At 43.7% G+C, this 23,453-nt stretch overlaps 1 protein-coding gene across 4 annotated transcripts in view; it reads left to right on the top strand.

Moving 5' to 3' along the window:
* The window catches only part of EHBP1 (EH domain binding protein 1), a 2,118,711-nt gene that overhangs the window by 617,997 nt on the left and 1,477,261 nt on the right, over positions 1 to 23,453 (top strand). For all 4 annotated transcript variants that reach the window (XM_085612564.1, XM_085612565.1, XM_085612563.1 and 1 more), the window contains one exon: positions 102 to 224. In XM_085612564.1, the coding sequence (XP_085468690.1) occupies positions 102 to 224 (123 nt within the window). The remainder of the gene's footprint in view (positions 1 to 101; positions 225 to 23,453) is intronic.

Here is a 23,453-nt window from a genome sequence, read left to right as displayed (position 1 = left end):
GCAGTCTCTCGCTGGTTGGACTAGACAAACACTTGGTTATTGGAATAGATGCACATGGCCTTTGTTTGCCCTGTTGAACTTGTATTTTCGTGTGTTTCCAGAACTCATCAACAAGCTTCATTTTCTGGATGAGGGGGAACAAGAGATGGACAATTCAAGCTTAAACCCATTTGGTGATTCTGATGTGGCAGAAATTAATCCCTTTGGGGAGGTCGATGCTGAAGGTAATGCTCTTAGTGCATTCTGTAGATCTAGCAAAACCTGAAAACTGTTCAATAATGTACCTGTTTATTAAATTTAATATTTTTAAAAATTGACATTTGATAAATAGTTAAAATTAATTTTTATTCCTATTATTTTATTTCAGTCTACATTAAATAAAAAGTACTTTACATTCCAAGATGAACAATTGTAAATCATTTTAACTTATACAATAATCACTTTTAATTTAAAATTAAATTAATTTGAAACACTGTTACAAATTAAAACACAAAATCTTAACAGTATATAAGTATATACGCCCACTTGTACATGCATTATTTATGTGATTCAGTGCCTGCGCCTAAGCTGAAAAAAGAATATGTAGGCCAAACAGTGAATGACCTCCATACACAATTCAGGAACACACATCAGCAATAATGAATATGACGCTTGACCAGCCTTTAGCCTATCATTTATCCCTTGTGGACGATTTACTATCCGCTTTGAAGATTTTCCTTGTGAAATATGTGTTAAATAAAATAACTATTGCACTCCAGAGAAAATGTCTTGGTGTACTGTTTAGAATCATTGCATCTAGATGGACTGAACATCACTGACAATATCACCTAATTACTGCATATCTCAAGATACCTCAGGACTGCATTGATTTTACATTCCCGATAGAGTGTTCAGTCATGACACTTTTTGATAATCCAGCACTGTCAGCCACTGAGATAAGTCTTATAGTTCCTGAGGAAGGCAGAAGCCTCAACGTTATTGTGGAAGTATATTCTTGTTCTCTGGTGACTTTTGTTTTTGAGTCACTTTTTTCTTGAATATTACATTTCTTGATGACAACATTGTATCCTATGGGATCTGGATTTTGTCTTGGCAGGCTCTTTTCTTGTGATCCTTCATCTTTTAGCCTACATACATATACACACACATCTTTCTTTCTCTTTTTCTATCTCTCTCTCTCTATATATAATATATATATATATTTTTTTTTTTTTCCACTGAAAAAAACAAAAGTTTCGGGGATGTTACACATAGGCTCTGATTTCCCTCATACAAAACAAGTGAAATACAGCAGTTATAGTTACCTGAGCTAACTATAACTTATGCCCCCACAATGCACTCCTTATGACTTCACATATTACAGCACTCATGACATGGTCAGTGACATCACTGATGACATCTCAAATGACATCACTGATGACATAAACATTTCAGCCCCGGGGACCCCATCTCCGAGGCCTGTCCTTTGCATTTTTTAACATAGAGTTCCCTCTCTGTCAAATCAATTGTGCTTCGCTTTGAGCAAGCAAGAGAAAAATGCTCTGGCTTGCGCAAAGCGGAGTACAGTTTGCTTTGGCAAACAACTATGTTCCTGTGTGTGGGCACCCCTGCACATAGCAGAAGTCGGCCCTTGAGGGGTGGCGGTCCCCAGGGACATCTTTGACTCCAAGAGGTGGGCTGCACGACAACTCCAATCTTTAGTTTAGCCCCGGGGAGGTGGTGATCTGCAATGAACTCCCTCCATTATATTATTTGAGCTCTGGAGAAAGGGCGGGCCCCACAGCTGCGGGCGGGGGAGCGCCTGGGCCCCCCCAAATTTTTATTGTGATCTCCCCAGGGAGGTGGTGGTCCCCAGGGCCACGGCGGGGCCGCGTGGGCCCCCCGCATTTCTATGTTAATTGCCCCCAGGGAGGTGGCAGTCCCCGCGATGGGAGATCCGTGCGACTCTCTAAATAATTAAAGTTGAAGCCCCAGGGACGTGGTGGACCTAGGGGCTGCGGGGGGGCTCTGTGGCTCCGCATTTATTTTGGCTAAAGCCCCGGGGAGTTGGCGGTCCCAGGGGCAGTAGCAGATTTGCATCCCCCCCCCCCCACAATATTTAAATGTAAAGAACTAGGGAGGTGGTGGACCCCGGGGCTGTGGGGGGGGGGGGGTCCATGCAGGCCCCGCTTTGTTTATACGTAAAGCCCCAGAGAGGTGGCAGTCCCCAGGGCTGCGGGGCGGCCATACAGGCCTCCCCTGCACTAATTTAATAGCCCCGGAGAGGTGGTGGTCCCCAGGGCTTGGGAGCTTTCACCCGCAAATGGTCCCCGGGGCGCAGGGTTGTCGCATGGGCACCCCGCATAATTTTTAAACACTGCCCCAGGGATTTGGCCCTCCCGGGGGCATCATTTATTTTTTTTTTAAACATTTTTTTATTGTTTTCATAGCATCAACTCAATACAAGCCCCGCTACCCCCCCCCCCCCTTCAAAAGGAATACTTTACATACATCGTTGCCATCCAATATCCAGGAGAATAGTCATCCATCACATGCGGGCCCCCCCGCCCCCGCTCCCTCCCCACCCTCCCGGGGGCATCATGAAAAATATCTTTTTTTCTAATTTCAATTTTGCCACGGATCCGCAGGTCCACCTGCAAATTGAGGTAAAATTGAATTTAAAAAATGGAGTCGGTGTATTCCTAGCTTTCCCCCTTTTTCTTTCTTTTTTTTTCATTTTGTGTGCGAAACTGCTTCAAGCAGAGTCCCAAGATAGCTGCCAACACTTCCTGGTTGAAGTGTTAGCAGCCAATCAAATTTTAGTAGGATCCACCAGTCCACTGCAAGCACTCGCGTCCCCATATATCTATATTTTTTAATCTTATATATCTTTGAAACTACTGAACGAATTTGGTAGTGGTGGTCGCCTTTAGGGAGGAGCCATGCATGGGGCCCTTTCCTGAGCTGATTATGGTCCCAGTGACCCCATCCATTTCCTTTTATATGGGACGAGAGGTGAGTACCTCACCTCTTCGAACCTTTGTAGGCCCTGAGGCTGTTTGTTTTTTAAGTGAATGAGTGCCCACGTCCCTTCTCCCTGACCAATTACGGTCCCCGGGGAACCCATTCCCTGGGGTCTTTTGTTTGTTACGGAGAAGGGGCGCACGGCACCCTTCTTGTGCCACTTCTGGACCCCAGGGACCCCATTCCCTGTGGCCATATTTGTTAAAAAGTTGAGGGGGCTGTGCAACCCCTCGTCGTACTGGTATCTGTCACAGGGACCCCATCCAACGGGGCCTTATACTGTACATTCTCTTGGGGTCAGTTCCCAGCTCAAAGGTTGAAGTAACGTTTTAGTTAGGCGAAGATTTCAGTGACAATGTAACGTTTTAAACTAAAAAAAACACAGTAAATCACCAGTTATAATTATCTCAAGTAACTATATTCGTGCCATAAAGTAACTATAGCTCCCTCCAACGCCATGCACAATCTTGTCATCAATTATGTCATTTAATATGCAGCAGTGCAATCTGCTGGTGCAAGTTCTAGTTATTTTAGGGTAACGGTTATAGAGCACTTAAAAAATTCTCCCGCCGGGCAAACGCAAAGTGGAGTTCCCTGCCCGGGAAAGTTTGGCTAGGTTCTGGTCACACTCTCTCGGGCAGGAAAACAATCCAGGAGAGCCTGCAAGCAAGTGCATAAACAGACCGAGAGAAACTCCAACGCTGATGAGGACACTATAAACCATCTTAGCGACAGTGATTAAATTGCAGGACTGCTCGCCATGTCACCATGGCGGGGGTCGTAGCTGCATGTCAGCACTGTTTGGAGCGGGGGGGGGGCAGTCCTTCGCTATGGTATTTGATCATTCTTTATTTTACATAGACTTGCACAATGCAGTGCTACAGCAAACTGCCCTAGCTGTTGACGCCAACTCACTGGGCCACCCATCTCTCCATCTTGAGATGGGGTGTCTGCATGACTCGCCACGCTTCTGAGTGGATTCAACCAATGTGGTTATGTTGGACTGATTGAAGTGGGAGAGGAAAGCAGAGTTGTCCTATCTTGTGTTTTAATTACCAGCACAGCAGAGTGCGATGAACCTCACACATTGTTCTTGAGTGTTGCATGACCGGACCACTGTCTCGGGGCTCCACATTCACAAATCACATTGACAAGGCTGACGACTCTCTATTTCCAGCATGACCAGCATGTCCCAAAACGATGTGGAATGTCAAAGGTCTTAATCCCTGGAAGGTGAAGATAGTGTTACACATCTCAGACGCCACAAAGCCGGCATGGTGCTCTCACACAAACTGCATTTAACAGAGGCCTTGAAGGGGAGACCTATATCTGGCTGGCTAGGAGAGGTGCATATGGCGACATACTCTGCCTATGCACTGGGGCTACGGTGTTCATCAGGAGGGGGCTGCAGTGGTGAACCCTGGGCTCCTTATGCGATAGAGATGGAAGGTATGTGATCCTCCTTGGGATACTCTACAGCACAAAGGCCACCACAGCCTGCATATGTGGCCCAAACACAGATGCCCCCGAGCAAGTCTTGGAGGTATGGAATAAATTCACTACTTTCGACCACACTACGGTTCTGGGGAGTGGGGACTTCAGTGTAATGCTTGATCCCCGTGCAGATAAATCGCACTCTGCATATATACCCCATCCATTCTCATTGAACATAACTTTGTAGACATCTGGTGTGCCAGGCACCCCCATCTGAGTGGGAGTAGCTATGTCACCAAGGCTCACAGAGCCTGGGAGTTCATTGGCTACTGGCTGATCACAAGTGCCATTGGTGCACGCTCTGTCGCCATTGAGCATCCACCACAAACACTATCTGACTGCATGCAAGTTGTGCTGTAGTTCTCCCAGAGTTGTGCAAATGACCGGGCTTTCACCCTATGGGCTTTGAGACTCTGTTTTGTGCAGATGTCTGGGCCACTTTGGCAGAGTACTTCAGAACAAACACCAGCACAGTAGACTCCCCAGGGGTTATCGGAAGGCATTTAAGGCATATATCAGGGGTGTTTGCATTGCCAAACAATCTGGGGTGCTTGAAAATCTGAGGATGCGCTTGGCCACCCTCCGAGCGCTAGACATCCAATACTTTGAGTCAGGTGATCTGCGAACCCTGGCGCAGTTCAGAGAGAAGCTTTTTGGAATGGGAGGAGGCCGCCGAAAGAGAGAGAGACCAGATTTTTGCATTCAGAGTCCACTGCTAGACGCTATGATGAGGGAGAGAGGGCTGTCAAGGCGTTGGCAGCCCTGATTAACATAAAATTGAGTAGCTCTCAAATCCTGGATCTGAGGAACGACAACAGGGGTGACATCACAGACCACTTTAGACATTACACAGACACTATTGAAGTTTTATACACTATTCATCCACAGGAGAGGTCCTGAAAGGCAGGCTCACTGAATACATAGACACCATCCAGCTACTATGAAGATATAGTATGGACTTTCGGGGTATGCCCTGGGACAGGGCCCTAGACTACACGGGCTAACTGCCCAATTTTATTAAGAGTTAGCGGAGACGTTGACCCCATATCTCCTCTCAATGTATGAAGCAGCATTGAACAAGGGCAGCCTGCCCCCATTGCTCAAGGAAGCATTAATTGTCACTATCCTTAAACCGATTAAGCAACCAAACTGATGCAATTTGCACAGACCTGTCTCCAAGATCAATGTTGACACCAAAATATTGGCTAAGCTTCTTGCCTCTAAACTTCTGCTAAACCTCTGCCACTCTTACTGGACATGGTTCGACCAGGCTAGTTGGGCTTTGTTCTGGGGCATTCAACTGCATTGAATGCATTTAACCACTGTGCTCTATTTGCATTGATACATGAACGGAACCCACAGCTCCCAGCTGCCTCTGTGTTTCTCGACGCTGCAAAAGCGTTTGACTTGCTAGAGTGGTACTTCAGAGGCTGGGCATTAGTCAGACCTTCCATAAATGGATAATTCGCTTATACACATCCCCTCGTTCAAGATTCGAGTTAACTGAATTATTTCTTCCCCATTAGACATTAAAAGGGGCATGAGAGAGGGATGCCCACTCTCTCCAATCCTCTATGCCGTAGCGATGGAGCCTCTGGGGGCCTGCCTGAAGAAACACCACACTGAGAGGTATCTTGTCTATACTGCACGTAGACAGTTAGTCTCCATGTACACAGATGATGTGACCTTTTATGTTTGGGAGTCGGCTAGAAATCTTGCACCTATAATCAGCGTAATTTTCCGGTTTGGCAAACATGCTGAAATGAACGTCATCTGGTCCAAGTCTGTAATATTCCCATTGACTGAGGCCACTGAGCACTTTATACTGAGTATCCTCTCCAATGGACTGGTGACTCCGTCTGGTACCTGAGCATCTGGTTCGGTGCTGATCTGACGTGGCTATGGCAGGATAACTGTGGGGTCGCGGTCATGTTGCCGTTAGAGAGGGTTCCTGTGTAATCTAGACTCGTGCCAATGGTGGCATGAAGAATAGCTATTGCTAAGATGGTGGTCCTTCCCATATTTCTTTATTTATACGTTAACAGTCTGATCCCCTTCACCTGAGTCTTTTTTGACCGAGTCCGAGCATTGCTGGCCTAGCTGTCCTAGGCAGAAAGCTGAGACTGCCATGGAATGCCCAGACGCTGCTGTTCAAGTAGGATGGCTTGTGCACGCCAATATTGGACTGTATTACTACTGCAGACAGGCACAACACCCAAACCACTGGTTCCACCCCACATGCCAATTACACACAGCAGTAGAAGAGGACAACGCAGCGCCATGCCTATTAGCCACTTCAACATGCTTACTGCCAAAGCGCCCTAGAGGCCCAATAGATACTGTGGGCTTCACTGTTTGTTCGTGGGACTGGCTGCGCCAAAGAGCACGACTGGCCTTCCTATATACTGTCAAGCTGCAATTGCACCATAACCCAACACTGCCTTCCACTCAGGTGGGTTGGCATCAGAGACAGCCCAGATGGGAGACTTGTACCAGGACTGCATCTTCATTGAAATGCTAAGGTGCAGTCCTGCACTGAATGCACACCACTCTACACTTTGCTATAATACCGTCTTGAAGCAGCGTGTAAAACACTACATCCCTCCGAGAACCTATAGGACTGATGGAAATGGAGAGGATGCTTGCATCCTCCCCCTCCCCCCCCCCCCCCCCCTTCCCCCTCTAAAAATTGATTGCAAGACTATACTGCGATAGCGGGGACAAGGTGCCAGTGATCACAGCTAGGGCACCCAAGCCTTGGAGATGAAACGTGGGACCCATATTAACTGCCGAACTTTGGACATATTACTGCGCCCAGACAGCTGCACTGTCCCACCATAGGCTGCGACCAATCCATGTCAAGTATTTTCATAGAATATATCATACTCCTGTTGGGCTGTGTAGAATGTGACTGATTGCTGACACTAGCTATACCACCCGCAAACTCATCGCTATGATGCTACTTTTGGCTAAGAGGACGGTGGCAATGCACTGGGGGAGACGTCTGACCCACGAGAGAAAGAGACTGGCTGAATGATATTGTGTATTGCTAGGAGAGATTGGAGGAAAATTAGGCACTAATGCCTATAAAAGTCCGACCACGAGGCATATCGAGCCCCCTCTCACCACCACTTTGGCAATGCAAGATCGACAGGGAATGTGCCACCTGATCTTGTTGGGGGGGGAGGTGAGGTGAGGTGAGGTGACAGAGACATCCCCCACTGACCTGGCACTCGCCTACTGCTTGCTCGGATATACTGCACGGATTGGATCCGGTTCACCAGGAATGATCAAAACCTAATGTTGGTGTGGACACTTGAAATGATAGCATGTAGATATGCCTTTATGTGTAACTAAAGTGCGGTTCCATCCTAGTAGCTTGCACCTTGCTTTAGTTTCTTTTTTTCTTCTTCTTCTTCTTCTTGTCGTTTAAGATCTCAAAACGAATTAAAACATATTGTAAAAAATGTGGCGGCCATGCTGGAACTGTAAAACAACAATAGACTGTACAATTGTGGCTGTTATGCTTAGTTTAGTTATTGCAAGCTGCGGTTGTCATATTTAGATGGCAGAATGTTTTTTTTTTCTAATTGCATTATTTTATTTATCTTGTATATTTTGCTGAATTTGTGTGTGTTTTTTTGCAGTTTTGTCTGAAGGTGAATGGAAGAATGGGTCAGCGAATGGATGCGTGAATGCAAAGATGAGTGACGTGCTTGTATGAAGACTTATATAGTGCCTAAATCCATCAGTGGCACAAAAACATTTTCATTCATAAGCCAAACCATTGGCACAATAACCTAAGGCAGTGTTTCCCAAACTGTGCGTCACGATCCACTGGTGGTTCGTGATCCGATTTTTGGTGCGTCGCGAAAGTGCATGAAATAAATAAAGATGCCTTTAAATTATGTATTTATCAGGTCACATTTGCTGTGCTTGAGGACAGAGGTCAAACATCAGGCTGTGTCTTCTAACAAATTGCTGTTTATTTTTTAGCATGGGGTCTGGCGATTACAAACTGCTCTCACTTTGCATTAATGGAGAGAAAAATTAATTATGTGACAATCGTGTTGGGCTACATGAAGTGGGAAAGGAAAGGCTGTAGGATGCCATTTTTTCGTAACACACAACAAAATGTAAATACCTGTAAATGAATTGTACTAATTCAGCAGTTCGGAAAGCAAAAATGAAGCGCATTTTATTGTAATTCTGAAGTGTGATAGAAATTAAAATTTTAAGAACGGATCAAGTCACTTTATTTGGTGATGCATAAATAATAATTCCCTGAAACATGATTTTCACTCACTAATTTGTGTGCAGTATAGTTTCATCAGTAAAACTGTATGGTTCTGCATACGTAGTGACCATTTTAATTGAAAATGTGTGAATTACAGTTCTCTACTACACGATGATGCTTTAGTTGCATTAAAAAAAGTCACCCGCCTCATGTCATTTAAACCCAGGTAGGTCGCAAAAGTTTGTTGTACTAAAAGTGGATCTTGGCTCTAAAAAGTTTGGGAAGCACTGACCTAAGGGAAAAGCAGAAGTGGACTTTTGAAGACTCTCATAGGTTCCATAGATAGCTGTTGCTTGTCTTGGGCTGGCTGAGCTAACCACCATTGAATAGGTCTAAACCTGGGGGGGGGGGGGGGGGGGGGGGGGAGACATTTATGACCTTTTTCAAAATACCAGAAAACCGAGAATGGTGTACTTGAATGCTTACATTTGGTGTCAAAGAAAATTACTGTATGTTGTCAGTATGTTTTGAGAGCAGCGAATGATGTCGTCTTACCATGTTTCCTGAGATAACATATGAAAGGTGCAAGTAACTCCATTACGTGCTCTCAATACTGAGGCAGAATCTATTTCCTGGACTCGTTCAGTTAGTAGCAGGTTTCACACTTCTGGTTACATCCAAGGTTTTCTTGTGATAATGATATCAATTTAAACCGCAGGCGTTTCAGCATTTAAACCTCCTATCTACTATTGCTCCTGCTCCCAGGTTTATGACTACATTTGTCTCAGCAGGAGGGAGACATCAAATAGATGATATGCAACATGCAGGCCGACTTGCATCATACGTTTACATTACAAGGCTCAGATTTTAAATGGAAATTTAGAGCCTCCAAACTCATTATAAATCCTTATGGGTATTAAACCAAGCTTTCATACGACAGTACCTGCTCTGTCCCATTCCAATATTGCCCGTGGTGCAGGCTTTATGAAAGTGAAACAACCCCTCTTAAAATGCAGCTTTCAGCTATTTATCAGCTAATAGTGTGTATTGTTGTCTCTCATTCTACAAAGAATCTCTGTCCTTTTTTTAGGTCGAGCCTAGCGGCAGCATGCGTGCACTGCTCGCTCTGCGAGACTGCTCTAGTAGAGTATGGGAGAGAAGCCGCGCCCACTCTCCTCCCATATGTTTCATTGGCTTGTGTCATGTGTCTTTTGTAAATGCTGCCTTCGGATTCCCTAATAGGCTAGTTAGTCCCTCCTTAGTACAGTCTTGTCTTCATTTGTACCCTCCCATGGTGACTGACCCTTTTACTTCAGTTGTTACACAGGACCGGTTATTTAGTCAGTAAGCACTATTTTACCTTATTGAGTTTCTCTTAAAGCAGGCCGGACATGCGCTACTTCAGATGAAACTGCTTGTATTTTTCTAAGCAGCATGGCTGCCCCCTTAACACGGGCACCTGCTTTCAATCACTTTAACCCGGCATTCACTCATGTCTGTTTCAACCCCCCCAAGTAAAATTGATTTAGAAATGATTTGTGAATTAAGTCTTGTGAATTCCAGGTAGCACATAATCGTGTGCTAATGGGCTGAAGCTGACAACAGCACATCTGTGTTATGTCATTTGTACTAAAGCCACCTGACCGGTTGTTTTCAAATGCCTGTTTTATTAACACCACCACTCCCACCAATACCACCACCATCAATACCACCACCTCCACCACCATCAATACCACCACCTCCACCGCCAATACCAACACCTCCAATACTGCCACCACCAATACTACCAACCCTAATACCGCCTCCCCCAATACCACCACCTCCACGAATACCACCAATACCACCACCCCAATACCGCAACAAATACCACCACCACCAATACCACCACCAATACCAACACCACCAATACCATCACCACCAATACCACCACCACCACAAATAACCCACCACCAATAAAACCACTAATACTACAACCAATACCACCTTCACCACCATCACCAATATCACCAGCAATACCACCACCAGTACCACCACCACCAATACCATCACCACCGATCCAATGCCACACCACCAATCCAATACCACCGCTAATATGAATGCCATCACCAATACCACCACCACCAATACCACCACTACCAATACCCCACCATCAAAACCATCACCACCAATACCGCAACCACAAATACCACCAATACCAATAATGCCACCACCACCAATACCAGCACATACCACCACCACCAATACCACCACCACATCAGCGCCTCTCGTTCAGTGCTGCAGCCAAGACCAACCCTCCCTCCATGCCTGCCTTAAAGCATAGCCCGCCCTGCACCAGGAGGTGAAGCTAGTCCCCTACTTCACCAATACCTACACCACCGATATCACCACCAATACCACCACCCCCCCAATACCACCACCAATACCACCCCCTCCACAAATACCACCACACCAATACCACCAATACCACCACCACCAGTACCATTGCCCCCAATACCGCCACCAATACCACCACCACCACCACCAATACCGCCATGGCCAATACTACCACAAATACCAATACCACCAACACCAGTACCACCACCCCAATACCACCACCAATACCACCACAATCACCAATACTATCACCACCACCACCACCAATACCACCACCACCGATCCTATACCACACCACCAATTCAATACCACCGCTAATATCAATGCCATCACCAATACCACCACCACTACCAATACCACCATGAATACCCCAACCAATACCACCACAACCAATACCAACACCACCAGTACCAATGCGACCACCAATACCACCGCCAATACCCCACCACCACCACCAATACCACCACCGCCAATACCACCACCGCCAATACCAGCACATACCACCACCACCAATACCACCACCACCAATACCACATCAGCGCCTCTCGTTCAGTGCTGCAGCCGAGACCATCCCTCCCTCCCTCCATGCCTGCCTTAAAGCACAGCCGGCCCTGCACCAGGTGGTGAAGCTAGTGCCCTACTACAGCTGGAGTGTTTTTTATTAAGCCAAAGATAGCAATGACATTACGCAATGCACACTGCACACTCAAATCGCGGAGAGGGCAGGAAATAGCCCCCCTGCTCTTCCTCCTTAGCTGCAACAGTGTAATCACAGAGCAAAAGGTGTTGGAGCGCTTTGTTAGTGTTTATAGCTCTGATCATATGTAACTCTCGCTTCACACTTTGTGTCTGTGTAATTTACAACACTTACACGTCCTCTTCACTGCACTATTTATCAGTACTTTGAAGACGTTGCAGGCCGGTCGGAAACGCCCTTTATTGCAATGCAATAGGTCCTGCATTTGCGAGAGTTTAAGCTATTAGTATTGTAAATGACAATGCCTTTTATTTATGTTCTGAAACCCAAAACATAAATAAAAGGCATTGTCATTTACAGTGCCAATAGCTCAAACTCGCGTGAATGCGAGACCTATTGCATTGCAAATGCCTGTTGTATTTTGTAGATTGAGCGGCAGTTTGTCAAGAAAAAAATGCACCCCTAGCGTTTTCATCGAGTAGGCGTGCTTCACTTTGTGGAGCCATTCGTACTTTCATGGTACCTGTGGAACTCTAACAAATATGCTGTAGCCATAGTAAGAGTATTGTATTGCCACCCAGGAGTCAGTTATAAACAGTGTTGCCTCTAGGAGTCTGTCAAATTCTTTAAAGTATCTGCTCAGCACTTCCTCTGGTGTCATCTGTGCATTGGAGTAATGTCCTGCTCTCTCCATTCTCTCCAACAGGGAGTATATTAGGTAAATTGTCCAGTGTTATGTAACAGTGGTCTGGTCTTTTAAACACCATTCATCTGAATTACACAGCAAAGAGGTTTGCTGCCAAAGAACATAGCATGATCCGTGCTTTCTGGAGAAACCCTTATTTGGATGTTTTAACCAACCATATCTCACTGGGCTAAGAATTCAATAGATGAGGCACTGATTGAAAAAACTCCTATCCTCTCTCCATTTATACCTGGGCTTTGGAACTGCTAATGTGAGTGTGTCAGCTGAACTCAAGTCCTGCCTGGTGTATATTAGGATTAGGGTTCCTGGTTTTATGGTATTTATTTTATGATAATTTCCGTCTGTATTTATCCATATCTATTTTTGTCGCAATCTTATTAGTATTCATCCATATTTATTTTGTGTTTTTTTTTAAACAGGTGAGGTGATAACTTGTATATTTCCACATTTATTTAAAGGATAAACGTGCACACATACTTCGATGCCTGTCAGCCAAAATTACACAGCCAAAAATAATAATATAATTAATCAACATTAAAATGATTAGCACAAATACGCGTATGCAGTAATTTAAGAAAATCTCATTGTGCTTTGTACCGCTCCATGCTTCCAATATGTACAGCTATTGGCCTGAAAGTCATTAACCTCAGCTTGGAGAATCACTCAAAAGAAGCCAAATTAGATGCATATTTCCACTTTTAAAAATAAATACAGAGAGGAAACCCACTGTTTTCTCTCTGTATTTAACTGTTAAAATCAGGAAAAATGGAAAACAGAGAGCCCTAATTAAGATTTTTTCTGCCAGGATTTTTGGAACTCCGTAAATCAAGTTTTTAAAAGTCAAATTATCTTGAAGATAAATCATTTTTACCTTCCTGGTAAATAGTGTATGTCACCCAAAGCTTTACTTCCATGTACCTCTCTCCCTAGGTAAATCTGAAACTACTGCATTCTTTCCTCCAAGTAAATTGTCAGACCTAGTACATGCTGTTCATGTAATCCAACCTAAAGCTGACAACGGTGCTCTGAACATCTTTATGGAGTCCCTGAGCTATAGTACAGTCATATACAGGAGGCAGTCAATAAATTGCTGGAGGTGCTTAGCAGTTCAAGGGGGAATAATTTTCCGGCTCTTGATTACATAAATAGAGAAGGCCAATTGTAGTGTCAGGCCTTTATACCATGTGTTTAGTGTCAGATGACGCTCTGTTAAGAATGTCTTAGTTTGCAACTATAGTTTACTAGGAGACCATAGTTGCAAACTAAGACATTCTTAGCATTCTACACAGCGTCAGTAGGATACGCAGCATGGTCATGTGAGGAAATTGAATTCCGCTTTGAATTTAAGTTGTACTTGAAGTTCTGGCAAGCGGATTTCCTGTTTTTTGGGCTTGGTTGTGTTGCCTGGCAACTGATCGGCTTTACGTCAGTCTTACCTAGCAACAGCTTTGCCGCACAACTCCTGCATGCGCTCGGACATTGTAGCTGCGCAACTCCTGTACACGCTAGGCCTTCTGTTTACGAGGGTTGTCCAGCAACCGTATTGCTTGCGCATTGCTCAGCATCAGGATTACTTTACTCCAGTGTGGCTCCATGTGGAATTTTACTCGCTGTTTCGCACAGCATAATTGTAAGCAGTGTGCGAGCAGTTTAGTTCTTCGCTTTCTGTGGGGAATTCTATACTCTGAATCGTACAGTTTAAGTGAAGTGTTTACCCTGTATGTTGTCTTCATGCTGATCTGCACAGCTATTTGTGGTTCAGACTTTTTTTTAATCCTGCTTAGTCACACAATTCACCACAATTTGTTGTACACGCTGATTCGCACAGCAATTGTGTGGTTCCGGAGTTTGGTTTTCGCTGATTCACACAACATTCTACAAGTTATTCGTTCCATTGGTCTAATAACATTGTGCATTATCAGTTTGGTTTATGTGCGGTGCTTCTTTAAGAATATTTTAGACTCTATAGTGTTTTCTTGATTTATTTCTTCTAGCTTCCTTGCAGCAATTTCATTTTTATATGGTTCTACTGTACTTACTTAGTTTTTACAGTAAGGTATTTAAATATTTGTTAATCTGCCTCTGCCATGGCAACATCTACACCAAACATTACTGTGAATCCACCCAAATAATGTCTATGTAGTCCAGGGGATCCTCCAGTTCCATGGCTACACTAGAAAGAATATTCTTGAATTCTATTTCCACCATTGACCATGCCAACAAACTCTCTGCAGAAAGAAAAAGTGACTTGTTGCTTCATTCGTTAGTCCTGAGGGACTGAGAGTTTATAATCAAAATAACAAGGACAGCGCTGGTGATGAAAATGTTTTTAATGAAGTCTCTAGACAGCTAGATACTTACTTCTTCCCTAAAGTATGCATAGTTATTACACGTTACGCATTTTTTCACAGGAAGTAGAAGAAGAATGAATCTATAGATGAATATGTGGCTGCATTTAAAAAACAAATGTTGGATTGTCGGTTCGGTGTCATACAAGAAGAGCTAGTGAGAGACCAAGTTGCAATGCACACACATGATCCTTCAATTCAAGAGAGATTATGGATTAAAGGGGACAGTCCTTTGAAAGATGTGATGTCAGTCATCAGAAAAGCCGAATTGTCGGGCAGGAAATGGAAACAACACTTGTAAACTGATGTGTCCTGTGACAATGGGTGGAGTTAATATTGGTATAGCTGCCGATTCTGGTTCACCTTTCACTATAGTCAATGAGTCAATATGGAAAGTCGTTGGGTTACAGGAATTTAATCTTTAGATTCAGGAACAGGAAGCATTGGGTAAAGTGCATATTTCAAAGAAAGGTCCATCAGTCGTGGGTTGGAGGGATCAGAAGAATCTCAACATCATTTCAGATCCCAGTGGTATAGAACAGGTGTTAGTGCTTGACGAAGGGAAGCTGTTAGGTAGAAAAATGACTGATGAGTTTCCAAATGTTTTTGCTGATAGAGTTGGGAAGTTGGAGGGATTCGAACATAAAATTGTATTGAAACAGCATGCTTCTCCCAAAATTCATGAACTCAGAAGTGTACCAATGTCCATAAGGTAAGAGGTTGAAAAAGAATTGGGAAAGTTGGTTAAGGATGGCGTAATAGAACCTGTGAAATCATCTGAGTGGATAGCTCCATTAGTTGTTGCAAGGAAAGTTGATGGAAAGATCAGGTTATGTGTTGATCTTCGCCACCTTAATACTAACATCTTGTTTGACCAATTTCCGTTACCCAAAATTTGTGAGATGTTGACTAAAACTAGAGGGCATCGAATTTTTTTCCACCATGGACTTATCCCAAGCGTACCACCAAATTCCTTTAAATGATGATAGTAAGATATTTACAGCTTTCATTTCCATTTCTCATGTGGGATGTTTCCAGTTCACAAGAATGCCCTTTGGTTTGGCTTCTGCTGCCTTTCAGATTTTGATGTATAATATATTTGGAAAATTGGACCAAGAAATAATTTTTCAAGATGATATCCTACTGATGGGTAAAGATTGTAATTACCATAATGAAAAACTCAAACATGTTCTGTCATTGTTGAACAAGTATGGTTTAACGGTTTAATATGCAAAGTGCAGGTTTTCTGCTAGGAAGTTGACATATTTAGGTCACAAGATCAGTGCGGCAGGTATTCAACCCAAGAGTAATCTAGTTAAAGCTATCACAGATGAACCCAGTCCTAAGCAAGGATGAAGTTAAATGGGTATGGGACTATGGTATGGAAGCTTTCACAAAGGAAGTGTGGATTGAGGAATATAACAAGGATGTGACTCTAATGGAGGTAGTTGAGTTTAGAAGTAAATGTTGGCCTCCAAAGGTAGATTTGTAGAAACTCAGATCGTTCTGGGATGTTAGGAATGAGTTGATGTTCAATGAAGGTAATGTCGTGAGAGGAGAAACACTGGTTCTGCCCGAAACCTTGAACGGTAAAATAATTTCCTTGTGTCACGAAGGAAATTTAGGGATCATTAAGAGCAAGTTCTATGTGAAAAGTGTGTACTGGTGGTCTGGTATGGACATTGAAGTAGAGAGAGTTGTAAGAGAGTGCAGTTTATTCACTCTTAAATCTCTAAGGCCTGCTATGAACGATTTATTTCGTGTCCTGAATCTCCTTGGGAAACAGTAATAACGTTTTTTTTTTTTTTTTTTTTTTTTAAACCTTTATTGACATTTCAATCAATTACACATATGGGCCTACAACCCCCGGGGCCGGCCGCTAAACACTCAGAATAACAGAAAGCAGGTCTATCACAGTCAGTACCTCGGGGAGCAGAATCTCGACGCTAGCATTCTCTCAGTCTCTGAACAGCCCAAGTAGGAAGGATAATAAAGGTTTACATTTTATAATAGAAAAGGATGGAAGGATCAGGTGCCAAACAGTTTCCCAGCAGCGAAAAATGGCAGGCAGAACGATGAACGTAAACAATACACAGCAGTCTATCTAAGCAATGGCGCTGAAACAGGAAGTTCAGGATGTAGAGGAATGACACGGCCATTTGCGCCTGCAACCCCCTGCCCCAAGACCCAGGAAACTCCACGGAAATTATGGCACTCCGGAAACAGCAGTGATTAACAACAAAGGAGTACTACCATGCTGATCCCAGAAAAAGACAAAGAAGAATAAGAGAAGAAAAGGAGGCCATAGAAAAAGGAGATGAAAGACTAGAGGATCCCCTCCCCCAACCCCCCACCCTGCACCTCTGCAGATGAGTACGGCCCCCCCCCCCCCAGCAGTGTGCCTGTCGCCCCGGAACCAGACCCGAAATATAGAAGAAACAGAGAAAAGAAGTGGGAAAAGAGCCCCCACCAGACGGGGGGGTAGAGAGAGTATTAATAAACTGGAGGAGGGCCTGCAAAACACGCCCCCGGCTTCTCCCTCCCGCACCACACGGTTTCCCATAAAGCACACAATAAAGAACACAAAATCGACCCTGTCAAAGAGGAGTAAGGAGCATTACGCACTTGGTACACTAACAGTTATGCCGTGAGAGCATACAACTCCCGAGCCCGCCCACCTAGTAGGTGACCACCTCGGAAGGGTCAGCATCATCCTTGGCCACTCTTTGCAAACCCACCCATGCATACCCCCCGTCCCAGTGCCATGCCCAATGTTACCAGGAAGAGAAGTGTCCAATAAAACTCAGGAAGCGACACACACAGGTAGGGTAGAGGGCTCTGAAGATCGACACAGTCAGCTCTAGGGAGGATCGTCTTTCCCGATGCCGAGCCAGGATTTACACTGCACACCAGGCCCAGGAAGGCGGAATCAGCCAGGGCGGGCGACCGTTGCTTGGACGTTGCCTGGGTCGTCGGAGACCGCGCACGGGACAAGGCCACCACCCCCCACTCAGGTCCGAAACCTCCGGGACAGACCAAATCCACAGCCAGCTGATCGCACGTTAATATACTGTCCGGAGAGTCCAGGCGTGCACTATTCACAGGGGCGGCCACGACACTGTCCCCCCGTGCGCGGCGTGAGAAGTCCCAGTGTACCTGGGGATAGGCAGGCGGCAACTGTTCCGACGCTGATGTCACTCCATCGAGCTTGCTCCCCAACACCCAGGCTCCGTAAATCAGGGTGGAGTGAAGGGCACCGAGAGCCTCGAGAAGGTCACCGTACCCCAGTACAGCTCCCGGCGCTCGCTCCGCTACGCTCCTCAGAGTCGCACCCTCCCAATCCTGCTGCAACCCGGTGTACAGGATGGTGGACTCAGGCATACCAAAATGACCGCTGGGTAGGTCCATCCCAGATCGGGGCCGGGGCTCAGACACAAGCGCCTCGGGTTCCATGGCACTGGTAACTGGGTTCCGAGGGCAGGCAAACAATGTGTCCGGTGTGTGGTCACGGGCCACGCTCGTCCCCACCACGGACCAGCGCCCGCGAAAATCCGGGAGCAGCCCGCAAGAATCGGGACATGTTACGGGCGGCGTCCGGGCAGCTCACCGGCGAAGGCTGAAGCAATCACCGGAGAGTCTTGGAGTTACCACCACGGGCACGCACTCGTTCAGCTACGCTTAGTGGTAGGAGCGACCACGGCGAAGCGCAGTCCGACATTCGCACCACTCCGGCGGTCCGACCACACCCAGTCACCAAAGGCCGTTGTTGTTGCACTGCCGCCCGGCCACGGCGTTCACTCGAGGTCCCGGCTCCGGGGCAGCACAGGCCGCAAACTTCAGACGGACATTTCTCCGGCGGTACCGCTGCCAGAAACTTCGGGGTCACACGGCCGGTTGCCGCTCGCGTTCACCAACACGGGTAGATGGCGCAGGCTAAGGATCTCGTGCAGGATATCTGTGCGGGGTGCGGAGGTTCACGGAGCCGGGAGCCTACGCTGCCGTCCCGGTCGCCATCTTGGCTCCTCCCTTGGTAATAACGTTTTTTGATGATTTTTTTCTAACTGAAGGTACCCCAGCTACTTTTTATCCGTGACAACGGGGTGCAATTCACTTCAGACATGATGGTGCAGTATTCGAACAAATATGGAATTAAACATAGAACAACCTTTTTGTACAAGTCCACTGGTGATAATATGGTGAAGTGTTACTACAGAGTTTTTGCATGCAGAAATAACATTCCCTGGGAAATTCAAGTTTTTAAAACTATATAGTCATACAGGGTTACAGAAGTTGAGCCATCTAAATGTTCTCTGTTCGAACTCATGAGAGGACAGAAGCCCAAGTCTAAATGGAATCATGGATGGTTAAAAGGTCTAGGAAATGTAAGTTGGTCATCATTAGAAGTTAAAAACTATCTTATGCTCAAACATGACAAATATACAAAATAATATAATGCTAAGTACAACACTGAACAAGCTGATCTCACGGGAGGACAATCGGTAAGGAATAAAAAACAGGATTTGTGTCAATAAACGAAAGCACATTTGTTGACCTCATTATATTCAAATGTTGAAAAAAAACTAAGTGAGGTTGAAAATGGAAAATGCTGGAACTTAAAAAGAGTAGATCTATGTGGACAAAGTAGTGAAGGACATGGAACAACAAAAGGTTAGAAACAGAGCTTAATGCATAACAGTTTATGTACCAAAGTAATCTGGATTGTAATAATGCTAGTGGTGTAATCTGAAGCAACAATATTGATGGAATAGCTGGGAAGAATTGTAAATTGATGGATGCAGGTTATGATGAAAGCATAAAGAAGAATACGGGTGACAGCAGTGTCAATGTTAATTGAGAAGAGTCATCAAATATCCTACTGCATTGGATGATTATATTTGTGATTAGCTTTGTTTAGTATACACATTCTTCTTTTTATATCTTTTCTCCTAGGTTATACATTGTCAAAATATGTAATTTTTATTGTATGCTCAATATTTTATAAATTTTGGGGTTGTGTTTAATATATATATATATATACCGATGTTAAACGCAGGTATCTTGTACATAGTATTTTGTCTATGTTTATTTTTACACGTGGTGTGCACCAAGCATATTTAAAAACAATGGCGGGCCGTATCTGGCTATCTGTGAGCAAGGGCAACCGCCCGAAAGGCGTCAGATTGCAACTCTGTAAATAAAGATTTACCAGTGCCTGACTTTGGGATTCGTGTGGTCTCTGTTCGCCAGCTGAAGCGAGGAAGTGCGGAGACGGTGTGTTCTGCTTCATATATATATATATATATTGCCACATTGTAGCCCTGATTTGACGCTGCCGCTCTTGTACAAGACGGTGCGTTTCTTCCGGCAGAGCCACGCCGGTTTCAATGAAAAATGTCGAATCTCCTGCCTCACGACAGATTTCTTTTAGAGAAACGCACTCACTTCTGTGTTCAAAAGTTCAGAGCGGCTTTATTTCAGATAATCGTCGTACACAACGCGTTTCACCTTTGCTCAAGGCTTGATCACGGGATATTACGTATTAGAAACAGACATCTTTTATTTCTAATGATCACCAGTTACTTCCTGTTTTGAGTGTGATGCATTGTGGTTAATGTACTTACGTTTTACAAAAAACAAACGTGAATTTACAAATAAATTTAAAGTGCTTGTGTTTCTTAATATTTAAATTAATTATTTGACTTGGCCACGGATGCTTATTGTCCCAATTTATTTATGCTAATCGAGCTCTCTAGTGAGCATTAAAGTCTTTGTCCACAATTTTCAAGTTGTTAGAATTGTAATCCCTCCACATTGAGATTACTATTTTTTCGATGTTGGCTTTATGTTTCATTTTATGTCTCCTTTAGATCGCGCTCTCCAGTGAGCATTCAGGTCCATGTTCATGAATCACAGAATGTTTAGATTATGTTCTCTTTGATTTAGTGTCAATTTTATCTCTCTCTTATCTCATGTTAAATCTTTAGAGGGTTTTTTGTTATTTGTATTCTTTATTTGACTCTATTTTCTATTGGTGTATTCTTTCATTTTGATTATAGATGTACATAAAGTTCCTCATTTTGATTAAGCCCTCTAGGATCAAGAGTTCTAAACGTTATAATTAGCCGTGATTCTTTTTGCCTCAGGACCTTTACACGATCTCCTCCTCTCTCAGTTTGTACGATTTGTTCCATTTGTTCCAGGGCACAGTATCTCAATGACTCCCATTTTGCCTTCATGGTATTTCTCCATATGCTTTGCGATGGCATTCGATCGGTCTTTGTGTATTGTGGCCCGAACATGTTCCAGGATTCTTTTTTTCACTTCAAATATTGTGCTTCCAATGTAGCGCATATGGCACGGGCATTCTACCATGTAAACCACATGGGTGCTTTTGCACGTTAAGTGTTGTCTGATCTTCCATTTTTTTCACTTTTTGATGTCAATTTCTTTTGTCGGTATTGCAATTTTGCAAATTTTACGATGTTTACAAGGCCAAAAGCCTTCTCTTTGGAGACAGGTCGTTATAGGTGCTTCCTGAAAATGACTTTGAACAATTTTGTCTCCTATGTTCACCTGGCAGTCAACCTATAAACTGGTAACAATGGATGTAATTTCATTATATACCAATATTAAACACCCCATTGGAACCCAAGCCTGTAAATTTTACTTAGGAAAAAGAAACATACAATACAAGGAACACAACACCATGTTGAATGAAATGATCTCCCTGTGCCTGAACAACAACATTTTTTTATTCAATAAACAAATCTTTAAACAAATAAAAGGATGTGCCATGGGCTTTTCATTCTTTCCTAACTATGCAAATCTAACCATGGGATGGTTTGAGCAAAAAATGGCATGGAACACAGAAAACTACGAATTTCGTCAAAAGATCATTCTATGGCTCCAGTTTATAGACGATCTTTTAATCATTTGGGATGGTACCGAAACTGAATTTAACATCTATTTTGACAAATTAAACAATAGTTCAATGAATTTGAAATTCACCTATGAAATTAGTTCTAAGAGAGTAGTATTCCTAGATACAGAAATTTATGTAGAAAATAACTCCCTACAAACAACTTTACATAGAAAGGCAACAGCGACGAATGCAACATTACATGGTGAAAGCTTCCACATTGAATCTCTAAAATGGAGCATCCCATATGGGGAGTTTTTAAGACTCAGAAGAAACTGCTCAGATGAAACCGAATTCTCCAAACATAGCCAACAAGCAGGAAATTGGTTTTTGAAGCGAAGATATCTGAAAAAAGTCATTGAAAAGAGTCTACAAAGAGTAATGAACTGTGATCGAAAGGATGTCCTACAAAAATCTAAAAAGAAAGATGAATCAGATGAAACGATAAGATTGATAACAACCCACAGTGCAGAGAATAAGAAATGAACCAAAATAATTAAAAAACATTGGGGTATTTTAAAATTGGATCCAACTTTTTATCGAAACTCATATGTGATCATCCCAATATAACTTACCGTCGAGCGAAGAACATAGGAGACAAAATAGTTCATAGTCATTTTCAGGAAGCACCTATAACGACCTGGCCCCAAAGAGAATGCTTTTGGCCTTGTAAACATTGTAAAATTAGCAAAATTGCAATACAGACGAAAGAAATTGACATCAAAAGGGAAAAAAATGGAAGATCAGACAACACTTAACGTGCAAAAGCACCCAATCAATCAATCAATCAATCAATGCATTTGTAAAGCGCGCTACATACCCGTGAGGGTCTCAAGGCGCTGGGGGAGGGGGGGGGCGCTGCTACTGATCGAAGAGCCAGGTCATGTGGTTTACATGGTAGAATGCCCGTGCCATATGCGCTACATTGGAAGCACAATATTTGAAGTGAAAAAAAGAATCCTGGAACATGTTCGGGCCACAGTACACAAAGACCGATCGAATGCCATCGCAGAGCATATGGAGAAATACCATGAAGGCAAATGGGAGTCATTGAGATACTGTGCCCTGGAACAAATCGTAAAAACTGAGAGAGGAGGAGATCGTGTAAAGGTCCTGAGGCAAAAAAAATCACGGCTAATTATAGCGTTTAGAACTCTTGATCCTAGAAGGCTTAATCAAAATGAGGAACTTTATGTACATCTATAATCAAAATGAAAGAATACACCAATAGAAAATAGAGTCAAATAAAGAATACAAATAACGAAAAACCCTCTAAAGATTTAACATGAGATAAGAGTGAGATAAAATTGACACTCTAAATCAAAGAGAACATAATCTAAACATTCTGTGATTCATGAACATGGACCTCAATGCTCACTGGAGAGCGCGATCTAAAGGAGACATAAAATAGAACATAAAGCCAACATCGAAAAAATAGTAATCTCAATGTGGAGAGATTACAATTCTAACAACTTGAAAATTGTGGACAAAGACTTTAATGCTCACTAGAGAGCTCGATTAGCATAAATAAATTGGGACAATAAGCATCTGTGGCCAAGCCAAATAATTAATTTAAATATTTAGAAACACAAGCACTTCAAATTTATTTGTAAATTCACATGTTTGTTTTTTGTAAAACGTAACTACATTAACCACAATGCATCACACTCAAAACA

This window comes from Triturus cristatus, chromosome 6 (assembly GCF_964204655.1).
Source record: "Triturus cristatus chromosome 6, aTriCri1.1, whole genome shotgun sequence".
NCBI classification, from domain to species: Eukaryota; Metazoa; Chordata; class Amphibia; order Caudata; family Salamandridae; genus Triturus; species Triturus cristatus.
The sequence above is the reverse complement of the archived record's forward strand: the minus strand, read 5'-3'. Positions and strand labels throughout refer to the sequence as shown.